Source organism: Nelumbo nucifera, chromosome 1 (assembly GCF_055504915.1).
Source record: "Nelumbo nucifera cultivar China Antique chromosome 1, China Antique-T2T, whole genome shotgun sequence".
Taxonomy (NCBI): Eukaryota; Viridiplantae; Streptophyta; class Magnoliopsida; order Proteales; family Nelumbonaceae; genus Nelumbo; species Nelumbo nucifera.
Window position 1 is genome coordinate 212,786,341 of NC_142649.1, and position 16,481 is coordinate 212,802,821.

The 16,481-nt window shown below is 44.7% G+C and overlaps 1 protein-coding gene across 1 annotated transcript; it reads right to left on the reverse strand.

The window, feature by feature from the left end:
• Positions 1-902: 902 nt before the first annotated feature.
• LOC148804480 (uncharacterized) lies at positions 903-1,490 on the reverse strand. Its single transcript, XM_088901484.1, has one exon. The coding sequence runs from the start codon at positions 1,488-1,490 to the stop codon at positions 903-905; it is 588 nt and encodes a 195-aa protein (XP_088757610.1).
• Between the last annotated feature and the right edge of the window lie 14,991 nt (positions 1,491-16,481).

Sequence of the window (16,481 nt, forward strand, 5' to 3'; positions counted from 1 at the left end):
TTGGGTCTTTTCGGACGAGATTAAAATACGGAAGATGCGAGAAGCTTCATTTGGAGCTTCCCGAAATCAGTCCAAAATGAGCGTTTCACATCTTTTCGATGCCCCGTCTTTTGGCGACAAGATCTTCGCATGCCAAATGGGAATAGACCAATTTTTGATCTTCCCAGCTTGTAAGCAGCTGAAAGACGTAGAAAAACACGCCAAACAAGCCCTAATTATCCGGAAAAATGAACTTCACAGTAAAATAGGTTATCTCTTGTTTCTCACATGTTTGATGTTTCCTTCAAATTGTAGCTTTTTTTAAGGGTTAATCCATACTGTACATGTGCAAGGTGATAAACTTCCTTCAATTTGCGCTAGAAACAAATTCTGATAATCTGAAGCGGTTTGTACTTTTGAACAGCCTATCTATCAACATGATTTACTAGGGGTGCATGTGGGTAGTACTGGTCCCCGGGTACTAGAGGCCCACCTCTCATAAATAGGTATGGAACTGGGCTAAGAAAACCTGGACAGATTGGTGGGTCGAGTCTACAGTTGCTCGATTAAAGGGGTCCTAGCATCTGTTATTGATAGTAGTTGATTACCCAAACTGGTTACTGGTAAAAGTGCAGAGTACTATTTCGGTAAAACGAGTTAAAGAGACTACAAATCTACATACACAAAAAAAAAAGAGAAAAAGAAAGAAAACGAACTGCTCATCGTTTCCAACACGTAGCAAGAATACAATGATCTAGAAAACGAAGAGTTTTTTGTATTCTATCTATGGACTGTCCAGGAAACAGAGAAAATTGGTTTAGGAAATACCAGAAAACTAAATATGAACTCGATGGGATGTCCATAATCCAACAAGCAACAATTGGTCTGGAGTAGTACTGGAGTGGAGGTATACATTCTGGATTCTATTTGAGGTCCTCAGGAGGCATCCTACAAACACCGGAGAAGGTGGGTCTCCTCCAAGAGCTCTTGGTTCGCTTTGGTGTGGCGTTGGCGGAGCTTGCAACCGTCCTCATCTTCTCAATCAAGGCCTCTGTGTTCACCTGTTCAGACAATATTTCCTCTAACTGTTTGGTATCAATTACCAATTTCACTTTCCATACGCCCTTGCCGGGGGAAGGCAAAACTTCAAGAGCTGGCTCCGTTGTTGTCGAGTTCATCACTAGATCAGAAACCGTACCCGACGATAACCTTAATGAAGAAACTCTGTTGGTCAACCCGGAGTCTAATTCCTTAGTGATCTTACTGCTTGGAGCCCTCGTCTCCCTCAGGGGAAGAAGATAGTATAAATGGCCATTAACAAGCAGATCAAGATGGAGCAACGGCGATGATATGTGACCCTGACGGAAAATACCATACCCGGGATAATCGCTAATTACAGTTCGAACTAGTACGGGCCCTTCCATCTCCATTATCCCGCCGGAATCCGTCATTATTCGGATAACATCGTTACCTTTTCCAGTCACCACTCCTTTGAGAGAGCAGTTACCCATTGCAGCAAAGAGAGCTCTACGGCCCAAGTCCTAAAGAGCATCAATGTATATTAAAGTCACCGATGTCCAGGGGGTATATGAATATTAATTATATCACAGGACAGAACTCAGAAGGAGACAAAAGTTGTGTGTTGCTTTCGAAAATATTAAGGGGTGGGGTGGGATAGATGTTTAATTAGACCCGTTGAAAGCATCAATTTAGCAAATAGTGATTTGATCCAAGACCATTTAAATAGAGCAAATGGACATGGCAAAGCTTAATTAAGAAAACGGGATTAACGAGAAACGACATATCAAATCCGGACTAATGCAATTCAGGGGGTACAGTACAGTGGTGTGAGCTTCCACTGTTAAGAAACTGTTTGATTCCCTCACTGTTCGTTGCTTTATAGTATATTTGCAAGTGTATGTGAAAAAGAATTCTGTCACAACTCCAAGATGTCAATTGACCTGGCCTCCATGCAATTATTAAACCCCGGGTTGCCTTAGGTTTGTTCATCTTGCTAGTACCTACCCAGTTGCTTTTATTTTCACATTTTGATTAAAGCGAGTGACGTATGTTTTGTTTTTTGTTGGAGTCAAACAGAACTTACTACTAGTAATGAAAAACTGATGGACTCAGAAAGCAACAAGGGCTGGAAATAGAATTGTCCGAACAGCTTTTTCGTGCGTCCTGGCTCTCGAGGATTCTGAGTCACAGCTGACGGGACTAGACATGATGAGCATGTGAAGACGCCATCTAACTGTCGTATTGGTCTCGGCCGGGGGGATTCATGCCAAAACAAATTTGGGACCAAATTGAATCTATCAGTATAACCACCGACCTTTTTGTTCAATCGCAACTCAACATGAACCAGCAAGAACAATTAAACTCCCATCTCATATACTATATTATCAATTCAAGCTGGGAAATCGGGTAAATTAAGGGTGCGTGCTGCTATTTGTTCACCTCCAAGGGGAAACCATCTAACTAGTATATTATATATAAAATGGGTGAAGAAAATATTTGGAGCAGGGTCTCAAAACCTAGAATGACAAAATAGAACACCCTGTGCTTTGCAATATTCCAAAATATGTAACAACTAGTTGGTGTTGACAGGTAGGCATCTAATTGTTTGCTAAATAGGTATCTAATATCTTGTATTTAAATAACTAAAATACCCTTCCATGCATGGCCATTGGGTTCCACCAGAATCAGTGGCAGCTTGCAACCGATGTCTAAGAGAGCAACTTCCATGGCAATCCTTGATGATGATAAGTTGATAACAGTAATGTTTTAAAAATTAATCCAGAATAGGAACCGCTTTGGACTTTGGCCACCGGTTTTTGGGTCGGACCGTCCAGTTTGAGTGGATGGTTTATTGATTTTCTTTAAAAAAAAGTTAAAAAAGGCAAAAAACTGTTATCCAGGTTGAATGGATTGACGGTTTAACTACTTGGGTCATTGGATTGCTGATCAAGTCAACGGTTTTTTTTAGCAAAGAAATAGTTGAAGGGTGAAACGGAACTGGTTGCCTAGATAGTTTTTGGGCCAAACAGTCCAAGGATCAAAAAGGTTCAAAAACCATGGACAGTTGTGCTAAGGTTAAAGTTTAATTTAATTGTTAGTTGTTGGGCCCTTTTTCTACCACACCACAAGGGTTGCATTCGAGCCGAGCCGAAACGAATACTTGGCTATTTGAGCTTACCTTGTTGAAATAGTCTTAGGCTCGAGCTCGATTTGAGCTAGAAACTTGAGCTCAAGCTCGACTACAAGCCAACTTTTTTCTAAAAAATAAAAATTATACATATAAATATATTTTTTATTTTACATACAACAAAATAAGAATTATAAAAATTATTTATTATTATACATATAAAATAAAAAATATACATATAAAAAGTGTTTTTATTTTACATACAAAAATTAAGGTTTATAAAAATTATTTACTATTAAACATAAAAAATAAAAGCATTATATAAAAATATTATTATAATAAAAATTATTTATTATATATGTATGTATGTATGTGTATATAATAAAAATTTAGTTATTTATTTATTTATTATACTAGGCTCGCAAGCCTCACGAGCCGAGCTCAAGAAGCTCGGCTCGATTAGCAAATGGGTCTATGTATCAGGATCGAACTCGGTTTAAACCGAGCCAAGCCGAGCTTTTAACGAGTCAAGCTCGAATAACTCGTGAGAAGCTTGGCTCGTGGCCACCCCTACACACCACCTCACATTTGAGGATGTTGCCACGACATGGGATGGTTTCTAGAGTGCCTTCACAATGTTGCTAGAGGAGAAGAGGAAGAAGGGGCCTTACAATCCGTTTGGTTGCTGAGAAGGGAATGGGAAGGGAAAATTTATTTTCTCATTATTTTCTTGTGTTTGATTACTGAAAAAATTTTGCAAGATGATTCCTAGACACACTGGAAATGAAGAAGAGATCTCATAGGCAATCTTCCCTAACAGTGCTACATAATCTTCATTTCCTTCCGTTCCCTTGTCTTTTGAAACATTTTTCCAAGATTTTGTTGGGTTACAAAGACCCTAAAACCAATAAAATTAAAACCCCAGAACACAAAACCGCACGATGGTGGCTATAGATAAAGAGACAAGCAAAAACCCCATAAATCAGAAAGGTACCATTTCTCAATCCGATGTTGGATTATTCAGTGTTAATATTGGAGAGAACACCTTCACAACGGATTTCACTCTTTGATGTCAAGCTATTCAGGTTGCCGATGTAGGAATTGGCTGACCCACCACATCTTGATGCCTCTACTGCCATGATTTTAGCAGTAGAAGCAGATACAAGGTAACTTAGAAAGAGCTATTCTTTGTAGCGAATAGAGAGAACCCTAGCGTTTTCCTTCTCCACAGCCGGCGGCATGAGGAGACCGATGAACATTGACCGTTGTAAACGTAGGGAGGTAGTGAGAGTCAATTGTGGAGCTTCAGATTTCCATGACTTTTTCTTTCTCATCGGGGTCACACCATTTCAGCACGAACCCACATCCTTGATCTTGTGAACTGGCATTACACGGTTTCCCTACCATCTCGGTAAATAAACACCCAAAAAAGAAAATTTAATGGGAATATTTACATTTTCCCATCTCAATCATAGAAACCAAACGTACCATTAAGCTATGACAAGGCCTCATTGAAATGAAGAAATGAGAGAGTGATTCGTAGTGAGAGAGATACGACCAACTTCCTACTCTAAGTTTATGCATTAATATTTTAGAAAAAGAAATAAAATGTGATGTGATGATGAGTTTTAGAATAAGAGTAAGAAACTAGCGGAGTGGCCCTACTTGGTAGGGTATGGAATGGAACCGTCAACTCGTTGATCTGTTGACCCAGTCATAGGCCAAAAACTGTTAAATCGGTCAACAACCTAGTGACCCGAGCGGTCGAACCGTCAACTTATTGATCCATTCAATGGTTTTTGGCATTTTTTTTATTTTTTTAATTGGGAACCATCCTGGCAACCAGTTCTATTTTATCCTAATCTCGGTCCTTGGCCAAAAAGCGTTGAATCGGTCAATGATCCATTGACCCAGGCGGTCGAACCATTGACCTGTTCAATGGTTTTTGGTCATTTTTTTTTTTAATTTTTGTTGTCAAAACGGGCCATCCATTCAAATCGAATAGTTGAACCGTCGACCTAAAAACCGGTGGCTAGAACGGTCCATTTTCAGGTAGTATGAGTCACATGCTCGAATGACATAACACGTATGGTACTGCTTAATGGATCTCACACACTCAATTTTTTGCCTGTAATGTTTTTTGTCAGAATGGATCGTTCGTTTTTTTTTTTTTAATTGGGAACCGTCCAAGCAATCAGTTCTATTTTACCCCAATCCTGGTCCTTGGCCAAAAACCATTGAATCGATCAACGACCCATTGACTCGAGTGGTCGACCCGTTAACCCATTGACCCTCTCAATGGTTTTTGGCATTTTTTTTTATTTTTTTTATTATTTTTTGTTGTCAGAACGGGCCATCCATTCGAACTGGATGGTCAAACCATCAATCCAAAAATTGGTGGCCTAAATGGTTCCATTTTCGGGTCATATGAGTTACACGCTCGAATGGCATAACATGTATAATACTGCTTAATGGACCTCACACGCTCAATTTTTTGCTTGTAATTTTTGTTGTCAGAATGGGTCGTCCGTTCGAACCGAACGATCAAACCGTCGACCCGAAATTTGGTGGCCAGAGCGCTTCCAGAATTTTTTGCTCGTAATTTTTTGTTGTCAGAATGGGCCATCCATTTGAACCGAACGGTCGAACTGTCGACCCAAAAACTGGTGGCTAAAATAGTTTCATTTTTGGGTCGTATGAGTGACACGGTCGAATGACATAACACGTATGATACTACTTAATGGACCTCACAAACTCAATTTTTTGCCTATAATTTCTGTTGTCAGAACGGACTATCCATTCGAACTGGATGATCGAACTATCGACCCAAAAACCAGTGGCCAGAACGGTTCTGTAATTTTTGTTGTCAGAATAGGTCATTCGGACGGTCGAACTGTCGATTACCAGAATGTTATTAACAACATTTCTCAATAATAGTAAGTAATTATACTATTTAATTAAATAATCATTAATGATAGTTTTAATAATATTATTTAGTTATTTTTAATATGACAGTAAATATTAAATTTATGAATTGGATTTATTAACAATATTCATTAAATAAATAATTACCAAGATTAAATTAAATTAACAGTATTTATCAATAATAGTTAGTAATTATAATCTTTTATTAAATAATCAATAACATTACTTTTAATAACATTTTAAATTATTTTTAATATAAAAATAATTATTAAATTTATTAATAACAATATTTATAATTTTAATTAAAGTAAATATCTATTTATTAACAATATTTATAATAACAGTAATTTCTAATTATACTCACTAATTATATATTTATTAAATTACTGTAATAATCAATAATTATTAAAATAAATAGATATATTTATTAAATTACTATAATAATTGTTGTTGCGCGATCTGACTACTCCTAGCTGGAGGGTGATTTGGCTTCCAATCAAGCAGCGAGTTGGATTTATCTACAAGACAGTGGATCAGAGAACCTAGGTAGCTAACCCGACGAGGTCACTCCGATGCTTAAGTCAGTAACTCTGCTTTGCGAGCTAAAAGCTTGAGAATTTGAGAGCTTGAGAGATAGAGAGTAGAGTAATCACGCGTACCTTTGCCTTGGGGTTTCATGCCTTTATATAGTGAAGTAGTCGTGAGCTTCACGAAAGAGCTCTGAGATCTTCGGGGTGTGGAGATAAGGTTTGTACCGGTGTGCAAATAATGCTTATCGTTTCACTTCTGACTCCGGCGGAGCCGGGACAAGTTCTCATCGTGATCTCGAGAGAGTCAGAATCTGTTGGTTCATCGTGACCCCGAGAAACTCGGGGTCCGTTGGAGAGGCTTCTGGAGTCGGTTATGTAGTGATTCGGGTCATTAGCTCCGATCTGGTACTTCGATTCTGTAGTCTCGAACTGGATCGGATGCCGATGTGTCTCTACGCCGAGGTGGGATTCGGGCCGAGGTGGCTGAATACCCGAGCTCCGAATGTTGCGAGCTAGACTTGCCGAGCTGAGTTGTCATCCCTTGATTTGATTGCGTCCACGTGTTCCCTTCTTGCTAGGTCGTGCCAAATCGCCCTTCATCAATTGCCCCCCACTCCTTGTGCTAGGGGTCTCAACCCGGTGTAGGCAGTTCATGACGAGTCCATGTGGATTTGGCATGGAGTCTAGGCGACTTGGAGGGAGAATCGCCGGTTGGACCTGTTCGACCGCGCGACTCAACCAAGTAATAACCTAGGTCGAGTACGAGTCACGCGCAAACGTTACGCCGTTTATAAACTCCGCAGACGTCAAAACACGCGGTAAACCGATTTCAACCTCAGGGTTCGTGCAACCAGTTTTCCTAGGAGCCATTGGGATCGTGTTGATCTCGACCATTGATCCCTGGATACACTGGCTATAAATAGGGGCCAAGGGGCTCATTTTCTTCGCAACAAGTCTGCTAACCCGCAATCTTAGGTCACACTCGAGTCCTTCAGTTCAGTGTCTTTCCGAGGTCGCCTTTCTTTCTTTGGTCCTCCTTTTGGTGAGTCCCCCTTTGCTCTCTCTTTTTCGATTCCGTATCTATCATTTCTAGTTTCAGTTTTGACAGTCTCTTAGACGGGAGCGGTGAATCCGCTGGAGCCGAGGTGGGTACATTGACTCAGGCCATAGATCCTCGTTCTACCGAGGAGGTTACTTTGGGCTAGGATGTGGGCCGCGGTCCTCCCGAGGTGGACTCACCTCGACGGGAGCGAGAAGCCTTAGGTAACTTGGCCTCCACCTCACATCGAGGTTGGCTGCTAGATAACTTTGGCCCGTCGACAATGATTGCGGACAGGCTCTTAGCCCAAGTAGCTCGATACAAACTTCCTACCGACCTCGTCTATAGCATCCCCTTAGGTAACTTCTCTTGGGATCATGATCATGACGAGATCATGATATTCGAGGAGTAGCTCGCTGCTGGTCTTCGCCTTTCACTTCGCCCTCTCATAGTCAAGGTCATAAAGTTGTTTAACATCACCATCGATCAACTTCACCCGAACTACATCCGCAACGTCGTAGGGACCATTTCACTTTTTCACGACTACAACCTTCCTCTTGACCTCGACATTTTTTCTTCTATTCTTTCCATCAAGAAGAATTCTTCTTGTGTTCTGCCCAAGCATAGGCGAACTTACTATCTGTCACCTCGTCCTGGCTTCAAACTCTTGCACGAGCTCCCGAACAAGGTTCTAGCCTAGAAGAGGCGCTATTTCGTGATCCGCAACACTGAGGGGTGGCCTTCCCGACTCATTGGAGGGCATCCATCCAGGACCCCAGTGTTAGATTGGACCTGAAGACAAGGGAGGTGCTCCGATCCTGGGCGGAGCTCAGCCTAAAGTTCGAAGACTTCGTGACCGAGGAGAAGCTCGTGCAGGTCGGTCTGAGTCCTGGTAGGTTGCTGTTTGCTGTATTTTCTCTCTTCTTTACTTCGGTGTTGTTTCTGACAGCTCGTTTTTTGTTGCAACTATCATGGACATCCCCGCCAACGAACTCTTTGGGAGTATGAAGAAGGGGAAAAAGAAGAGTGCCTAAAAAAGGGCTCGCGTTGAGTCCCCACCAGCTGCTGTTCCAGAGTCTGAGCAGCCATCAACTGCCGATCAACATCCAATAATAGATCTAGTCGAGGAGGACTCGAACAAGCTCTCCCTGCCCCGCATGCCCGAGGAGGCTACGTCTTCGGAGCCTGCCCCAACAGATGCCACTTCTTCGGGCAGTGACGACGCAGCTCGAAGTATTTTGACTCTGAAATTCAGCCTCCTCAAGAGCAAGGGCGTGGTATTTGTTGAGGAGGTTGCTAGCTGGGCTGAACTGCCGGTTGCTCAGCTCGGAGATTGATCGGCTACTCACTGCATGGTGGTAAGTTCTCAATTTGTCTTCTTCAATCTAACTTGTACTTGGCTTTTTATATACTGATGCTTGTTTTCTTCTCTTGGCAGGTGAATTCCACCATCCATGCCTTGGCTTATCTGTCCGAGGTGAACTTGAAGCGAGCCCTCGAAGCCGGGAGTCTTCCCAGAAAGCTCACACTGAGCTGAACTTAGCCCTCAATGAAAATAACCAGCTGAAGAATGGCGCGCGAGCTAAGAAGGAGCTGCTCACATTGCTGATATCAGAGAAGAAAGATCGCGAGGAGTGTGAGGCGGCCTTGAAGAGGGAGCTCAAGGAGCGAGAGGCGGCTTTGAAGAGGGTGGTGGACAACCTCGAGGCTCATGTGAAGGAGCGAACCGAGATACTTCTTCAGGCAATGGAGGAAGCCAAGTCTAAGGCTGTTGAGGAGTACAAGTCCTTAGCGTTGTACCAGAAAGAGATGGTCGAGGTAGGGACGGTGAGCTACCGCAAAGGGTTCTAACTTAGCAGGTGGCTGACCTGTCGTGAGTTTCCCCAGCTCGACCTTAGTGTTATAACCACTTCGAGGATCACAGAGGATATGGCCGTCGAAGCTGCCCAATATCCGGACTTTGAAGCAGAAAGCGACAACGACTTGCTTGATGAAGATGAAGAGACCGGTGCTGGCGAGAACCGCATGGAGACGGATCCTCCTGCCGAAGCCCCTAGTAAGGATGAGGAGCCTCAGAGTGACTAGATACCTCTTTTCTTGGACCCCTTCTGTAATACACCGAGCTCGGTCTATTGTAATTTTTTTTTGTATCCAAAACTCCATACAATGAAATACAAATGTTTTTGCAATCCTTGTACTGGAATTCCTTTTTTCTTCTAAGTGTGGATAGCTCCCGAACTGGCGAACTAAACCAAATAGGAGTGAATTTTTTCCAAGTGTAGGTTACCCCATATTGTCGAGCTAACGAGCTGGATTCCAAGTAGGGATAACTTCATTTCGTTGTACGCCGAGGTGGGCAGACACTGTAGGGTATATACTCGACCTGTCTGCCCACGGGCTACTCGCTTAGGTGTTGGTTATCCCTTAGTGCCGAACCATCGGGCCTGACTTCAAATGGGATTAACCTGTTGTTATACGCCAAAGTGGGCTAGACGTCGTAGGGTTTGTATTCGAATTGTCTATGCCTCGGGCGTGAGGTCTGGTCTACCTATGCCGAAGAGGCGACTATGACTTATATGCCTATGCCGAAGAGGCGACTAGGACTTGTATGCTTATGCCGAAGAGGCGACTAGGACTTATATGTCTATGCCAAAGAGGCGACTAGGACTTGTCCCCCTATGCCGAAGAGGTGATTAGGACTTATATGCCTATGCCGAAGAGGCGACTAGGACTTATCGCAATGTTGAGGTCTTCTGTCAACTCAACACTATGGCCCTTAGGTTTCTGGGAGGGATTCACAATCCTCTCTCCAGTTCAGTGACCCTTTTTGATCAGTTCGGTGGTCACAAGTAGTACTTTCTCAAGTTGTCAATATTACACGCTTGAGGTACCTGCTTCCCTTCCAAACTCTCGAGCTCGTATCTGCCTTCCCTGAACACCTATCTTATTCGGTACAGACCTTCCCAATTTGGTCCTAGCTTACCAACACTGGGCTCAAGTACCATAACCTTCCGAAGAACTGGGTCACCGACGCGGAAGTGCCATTTTCTGACCCGGGCGTTATAGTACCGAGCTACTCTCTGTTGGTAAGCTGCAGTCCGGATGTAAGCCAGGCCTCATACCTCTTCTACCAGGTTTAGGTTGGTACGGAGCTCGTCATCATTTGCCTCTTTGTCATAGGCCTCCAAGCGTATTGTGGGCACCTCGATTTCTGCTGGGATCATCGCTTCTGTACCGTAAGCGAGGTTGAAAGGGGTTTCACCAGTGGCGGTCTTAATGGTAGTTCGGTAGGCCTAGATGACACTGGGTAGTTCGTCTACCCACAACCCCTTGGCTCAAGCTAAGCGAGCTTTCAGTCCGCGAAGTATTGCTCTGTTAGTGACTTCTACTTGCCCATTTGCCTGGGGTGTGCCATCGAGGTGAAATTTTGTTGAATTCCCATTTCAGCACACCAATTTTGAAGCTTGATATCCTCGAACTGCTCTTCATTATCAGAGATGAGTACCTGAGGTAGCCCGTAGCGACATACTATGTTTTTCCAAAAGAAGTTTTGTATGTTGCAGGCTGTGATCGTTACCAAAGGTTCAACTTCCACCCACTTCGTAAAGTAGCCTACTACTACGACCAGAAACCTCCTCTGTCCTGTCGCTAGAGGGAATGGGCCAAGGATGTCGATTCCCCACTGTTCGAAGGGCCATGGGTTAGTGAGGTATTTCAGATCAGTAGCAGGTCGATGGTGGATGTTGGCGTGCCTCTGACACCTGTTGCACTTTTTGACAAGCTCGAGTGCATCTGTCTTCATCGTGGGCTAGTAATAGCCTTGTCGCAACGCCTTCTATGTGAGAGCCCCACCCCCCAAGTGTTCACGCACAAGCCTTCATGGGTGTCGCAGAGTACGTACTCGGCCTCTAAGGGTCGCAAGCAACGCAGGTAGGGGAGTGTAAAGGACCTTCTGTACAACTGTCCATCTATAAGGACGTACTTAGCTGACTGACGCTCTACCCTTTGGGCCACATTGCGTTCCGCAAGTAGGGTCTCATGAAGCAGGTGACTTACGAGTGGGTCGATCTAGCTCGATTCCACTTGTGCTATGGGAGCGACCTCTCCTGCCCCCCCCTCCGAGAATGCTAGGCTGAGGTAAGTCCTCTATATAGATGGTCCGCATGGTGTTACTGCTTGTGCTAGCTAACCAGGACAAGGCGTCAGCATCTGCATTCTTGGACCTCAGAATCTATTTGATGAAATAGGAAACGAAGCCGCACAGGATTTCTCTAACTTTGTCCAAGTAAGCAGCCATAGTGGGGTCACGGGCTTCATACTCACCGGTGACTTAGTTGACCACGAGCTATGTCACTGCATATAATGAGGTGCTTTGCCTTCATTTCCCTTGCAAGGGTTAACCCGGTGACCAGTGTTTCATACTATGTTTTGTTGTTTGATGTCGCGAATCCGAACCGGAGTGCGTATTACAGCTTCACCTCGCTTGGGCTGTACAAAATCAGTCCTGCACCGCTTCCCTGCAGGTTGGATGAGCCGTCAATGTGGAGAATCCAGGGCTCCTCGTCCTTGGTCGAACCTGCTCTGACCGGGACCGGCGCCGCACTGGTTGAAGCTTCCGTTGTGTGTTCAAGCTCGGTCAGCTTGGGAGTTGCGGTACTGAATGTGCATTCCGCCACAAAATCGGCCAAGGCTTGGGCTTTGATTGTCATCCGAGGATCATACCGGATATCATACTCGCTTAATTCGATAGACCACTTGGTTAGTCTGCCAGATACCTCGGGTTTGTGCAGAATCTGCCTCAGAGGTTTGTTGGTAAGGACGACGAAAGTGTGGGCCTGAAAGTATGGGCGAAGCTTGCAAGTAGATATGATTAGCGCATACGCTAATTTCTCGATCTTCGGGTACTTGGTTTCTGTGTCCCGCAAAACTTTACTAACATAGTAGATGGGTCGTTGGACCCAATCTACTTCTTTGATTAGTACCGAGCTGACTACCTCGTCACTCATGGAGATGTACAACTTTAATACATCCCCTTCCTCGGGTCGAGTCAAAACTGGGGCGGTACCTAGGTATCTTTTCAGCTCGTCGAAGGCGAGCTGACATTCTGCAGTGCATTCGAAGTCATTACTCTTTTTTATGGCCTTAAAAAAGGGTAGGCAGCAATCTGCTGACATGGACATAAAGCGGCTCAGGGCGGCTATCCGGCCAGTCAGCCTCTGAACCTCTTTTATTTTGCAGGGTGGTCTCATATCTAGGATGACCTTTATTTTTTCTGGGTTGGCTTCGATACCACGTCGGTTGACTATATGGCCTAGGAATTTACTCAACGTGACTCTGAAGACACACTTGTTGGGATTTAATTTCATATTGTATTTTTGCAAAATTTGAAAAACACTTTGTAAATCATTCAACAGGAAATTTGAAAACTGGGTCTTCACGACCATGTCATTGACATAACATTCTCTTTTGTTGCCGATTAACGGTTCAAAAATTTTATTTACAAGGCGTTGAGAGGTTGCCCCGGCATTTTTTATTTCGAAGGGCATGACCTTGTAACAATACAACCCGAGCTCAGTTATAAAAGCAGTTTTCTCTTCATCGACAAGGTCCATCCTAATCTGGTTGTAACCGGAATAGGCGTCCAGGAAGCTCAGCAACTCATTTCCTCAGGTCGTGCCCACTAGGCGGTCGATCTTGGGCAGCGGGAAGCAATCTTTCGGGTAGGCTCTATTCAGGTCGGTGTAATCGACGCACATGCGCCATTTTCCATTGGCCTTTTTTACCAGAACTGGGTTAACCACCCAGCTCGGGTAATGGACTTCCCTGATGAAGTCTGCCGCTAGGAGCTTCTTGACCTCTTCATCGAATACCCTCCAACGTTCCGGGGTGAGGTTGTGCTTCTTCTGTCTTTCTGGCTTGACTAAGGGGTCGGTATTCAATTTGTGAGTTAGAATTTTAGAGTCTATTTCAGGCGTTTCTGCCGCGGGCCAAGCAAAAATGTCCAGGTTTTTAAGTAAAAAACTTACTAGTTGGGAGCGGAGTGGTTCGTTGATCGAGGCACCGATCTAGAAAGTCTTGGCTGGGTCGTCGGGTGAGACCGGGACATGAACCGTCTCCTCTGTTGGGGCAGCTCGCTCGTCGGCATATTCTCCTGGTCGCTCGATCTCGACATCATCCGCTAGCTTTGCTTTCTCCTTGAGAGCAGCTACATAACATTTGCGAGATTTGAGCTGGTCACCTCACACAACTCCTACTCCATAGTCCGTTGGGAACTTCATCGCCAGATAGTAGGTGGATACTATTGCACGTAGGACGTGCGTAATGGATCGACCTACTCTGGCGTTATAGGGAGAGGGAGTCGCGACCACTAGAAACGTATGCTCAAACCTCGCGATATTTGGCCACGTGCTGGCCTCTATGGGTGCCGTGACTCGTCCGAGAGGTCTAACCTCCTTGCCGCTAAAGCCTACCAAAGGAGTGTCTACCGGTTTTAGATCGCTCTGCTATAGCTGTAGCTTGTCGAAAGTTTCCTTGAACAGTATATCCGCCGAGCTACCTGAGTCCACTAGGATGCGCTTGACTGCGAAGTCGTTGATCCTCAGTTTTACCACTAGGGCATTGTCATGAGGATACTGGATCCCACATGCATCGTCCTCTGTGAGGTATATTGATTCTTCAAGTTGATGTCACTTTGGCGGGTTTTCCTCTTCATTTTCTAGCTCACTGACTGAGGTCTGTCCAGCTGCTGATGTACACCCTGCGATGATGGACCCGTCGGTAATCATGTTGATTACTCCATGAATCGGTTTTTCCTCGGGCAACTGTCACGGCGGTTGCTCGTTTTGCTCGCTGGTCTCGGGGGCATTCCTTCTCTGGTCCCCCTGTCGGTCTACTTTCCGATCTGCTTGGCCTCTTTCTTCTCGCTGTATGAAATTTTTTAAGTATCCGCGACGGATAAGCTCATCGATCTCATCACAGAGGTTTCTGCAATTTTCTATGCTGTGTCCATGGTCTCTGTGGAAATGACAGTAGACATTTCGGTTCCTCGTTGCAGGATCTCCCCTTAACCTTGGGGGCCATTTGACGAAGGAGGAGTCCTTAATGGCCATTAGGATTTCTCCTCGCTTAGCATTCAATAGCGTGTAGTTCGCTCTTTCAATAGGTGGGGTCCTGGAGCGCCAACCTGATTTGCGAGTTTGCGAGGGAGATTGGCTTCTGGATTTGTTTCTTCCCCTGTTCGGGGACTTGCTCTTCCTTCTTTTTCGTTTGCCATTACCTGTTTTTCATTGTCTCTTTTCCTTTTTTTCTGTAGGTGGATTCTCAGCCTTCTGATCGATTTCCTCTTCGGTACCGATGAACTGATCGGCTAGCTTCAGGAATTTAGTGATGTCCTTTGGTTTGTTGGCCACCACATGCCATTTAAATTCCCTATGAGTTATTCCTTTCTTAGCTGCTATGAGTCTTACCGCCAGGTCTAGGTCTGGTATCTGTAGGCAAGTGTCGTTGAAGCGCTTATTGTAGCTTCTGATCGATTCTCCTTCCCTCTGAACTACGTTGACAATGCTTTCCTCTGATTTCGGACACTTCTTGCTAGTGATGAAGTGCGAGGTGAATAACTCTGTGAACTGGGACCAGCCTTTGATGGAGCCCGGCGTGAGATTTCGGTACCAGGTGCGGACTACCCCATTGAACGTAGTGGAGAAGGCCACGCACATACAAGAATCATCAGCCCCAACTAGGTGTATTTGAGACTGGAAAGAGTCCACATGGTCATTGGGATCGAATGACCCGTCGTACTTGTCCAAGGGAGGGATCTTGAAGTCTTTAGGCATCGGGGTCGCCAAGAGCTCGAGAGACAGGGGAGAAAACCTAGAAAGTAGGGGAGGAGCGGCCTTTGTAGCCACCGAGCTCACTTCTTCCTTACCTTTGGCTTGCCCTTCTCGTTGGCTCGGCTTTGCTAGTTGGCTGTTTTGAGTCGAGGAACGACGTGCCTTGCGATGTCTACGCTGTTGTTTTTTTACTGGCTCGGCATTGGTGCTATTGACTTCGGTGTGCTCCGGTACCGCTCTGTCGCGAGGTAACTCCTGGTTCCTTATGGGACGCTAGGGTTGGCTATCACGGTTGGAGAGGCCCTTTCTCGAGTTTGCACCTCGAATCCCGAACTGGTTACCTGCTAATGAACCGTTATTTTCATGTTGTGAATGCCGAGGAGGATTGGTCCTGTTAGGCTGAGTATCCCAGACCTGTTTCCGAGGTTTCCTTGTGAACCCGGCGGAGTAAGCTGACCGTCTCTTCTCCCACGAGGCGAGACCTGACTCCTGAGAGGAATCGGGACTTGGGAGGTCTCTTTGCCCCGGTGGGGAGATCGACAGATATTCTGGTTAATCCGAGGCCAGTTCTGATTCTGGTGGGCCCTTGGGTGTCGAGATTGAAGGGAGTTAGAGATCCATCACATGGACGCCCAATAACTGCGGAATAGGGTGGGCGAATTTCAAAAATTTTTTTCTCCCTTCAACTGGGAATCGTATTCCCTATTTTATAAAAATCATATTTTTTAAGGATCAATCTTGAACCATAAACTAAACTAGATTTAAAACGAAACAGTTGGAGAGGGATATACTTGATACAAATAAATAGTATCGCTCAATGGAGGTGTTCACGTCCAAAGAAGATCACCAAAGACTGCTCCCACTAAAGATGACACAGTGGATGGAGGAGCAGAATCAGCAAGGTCCGTCCCACGAACCAAACTCTTCAGGAAGAATCCAATGGAAGCAGTGAGCACAACTTCGAATCAGCCTTTCTCCAAAGGCTGATATCAAGAACACTTCTTGATCTTCTCCCACCAAGGAGATCGAAC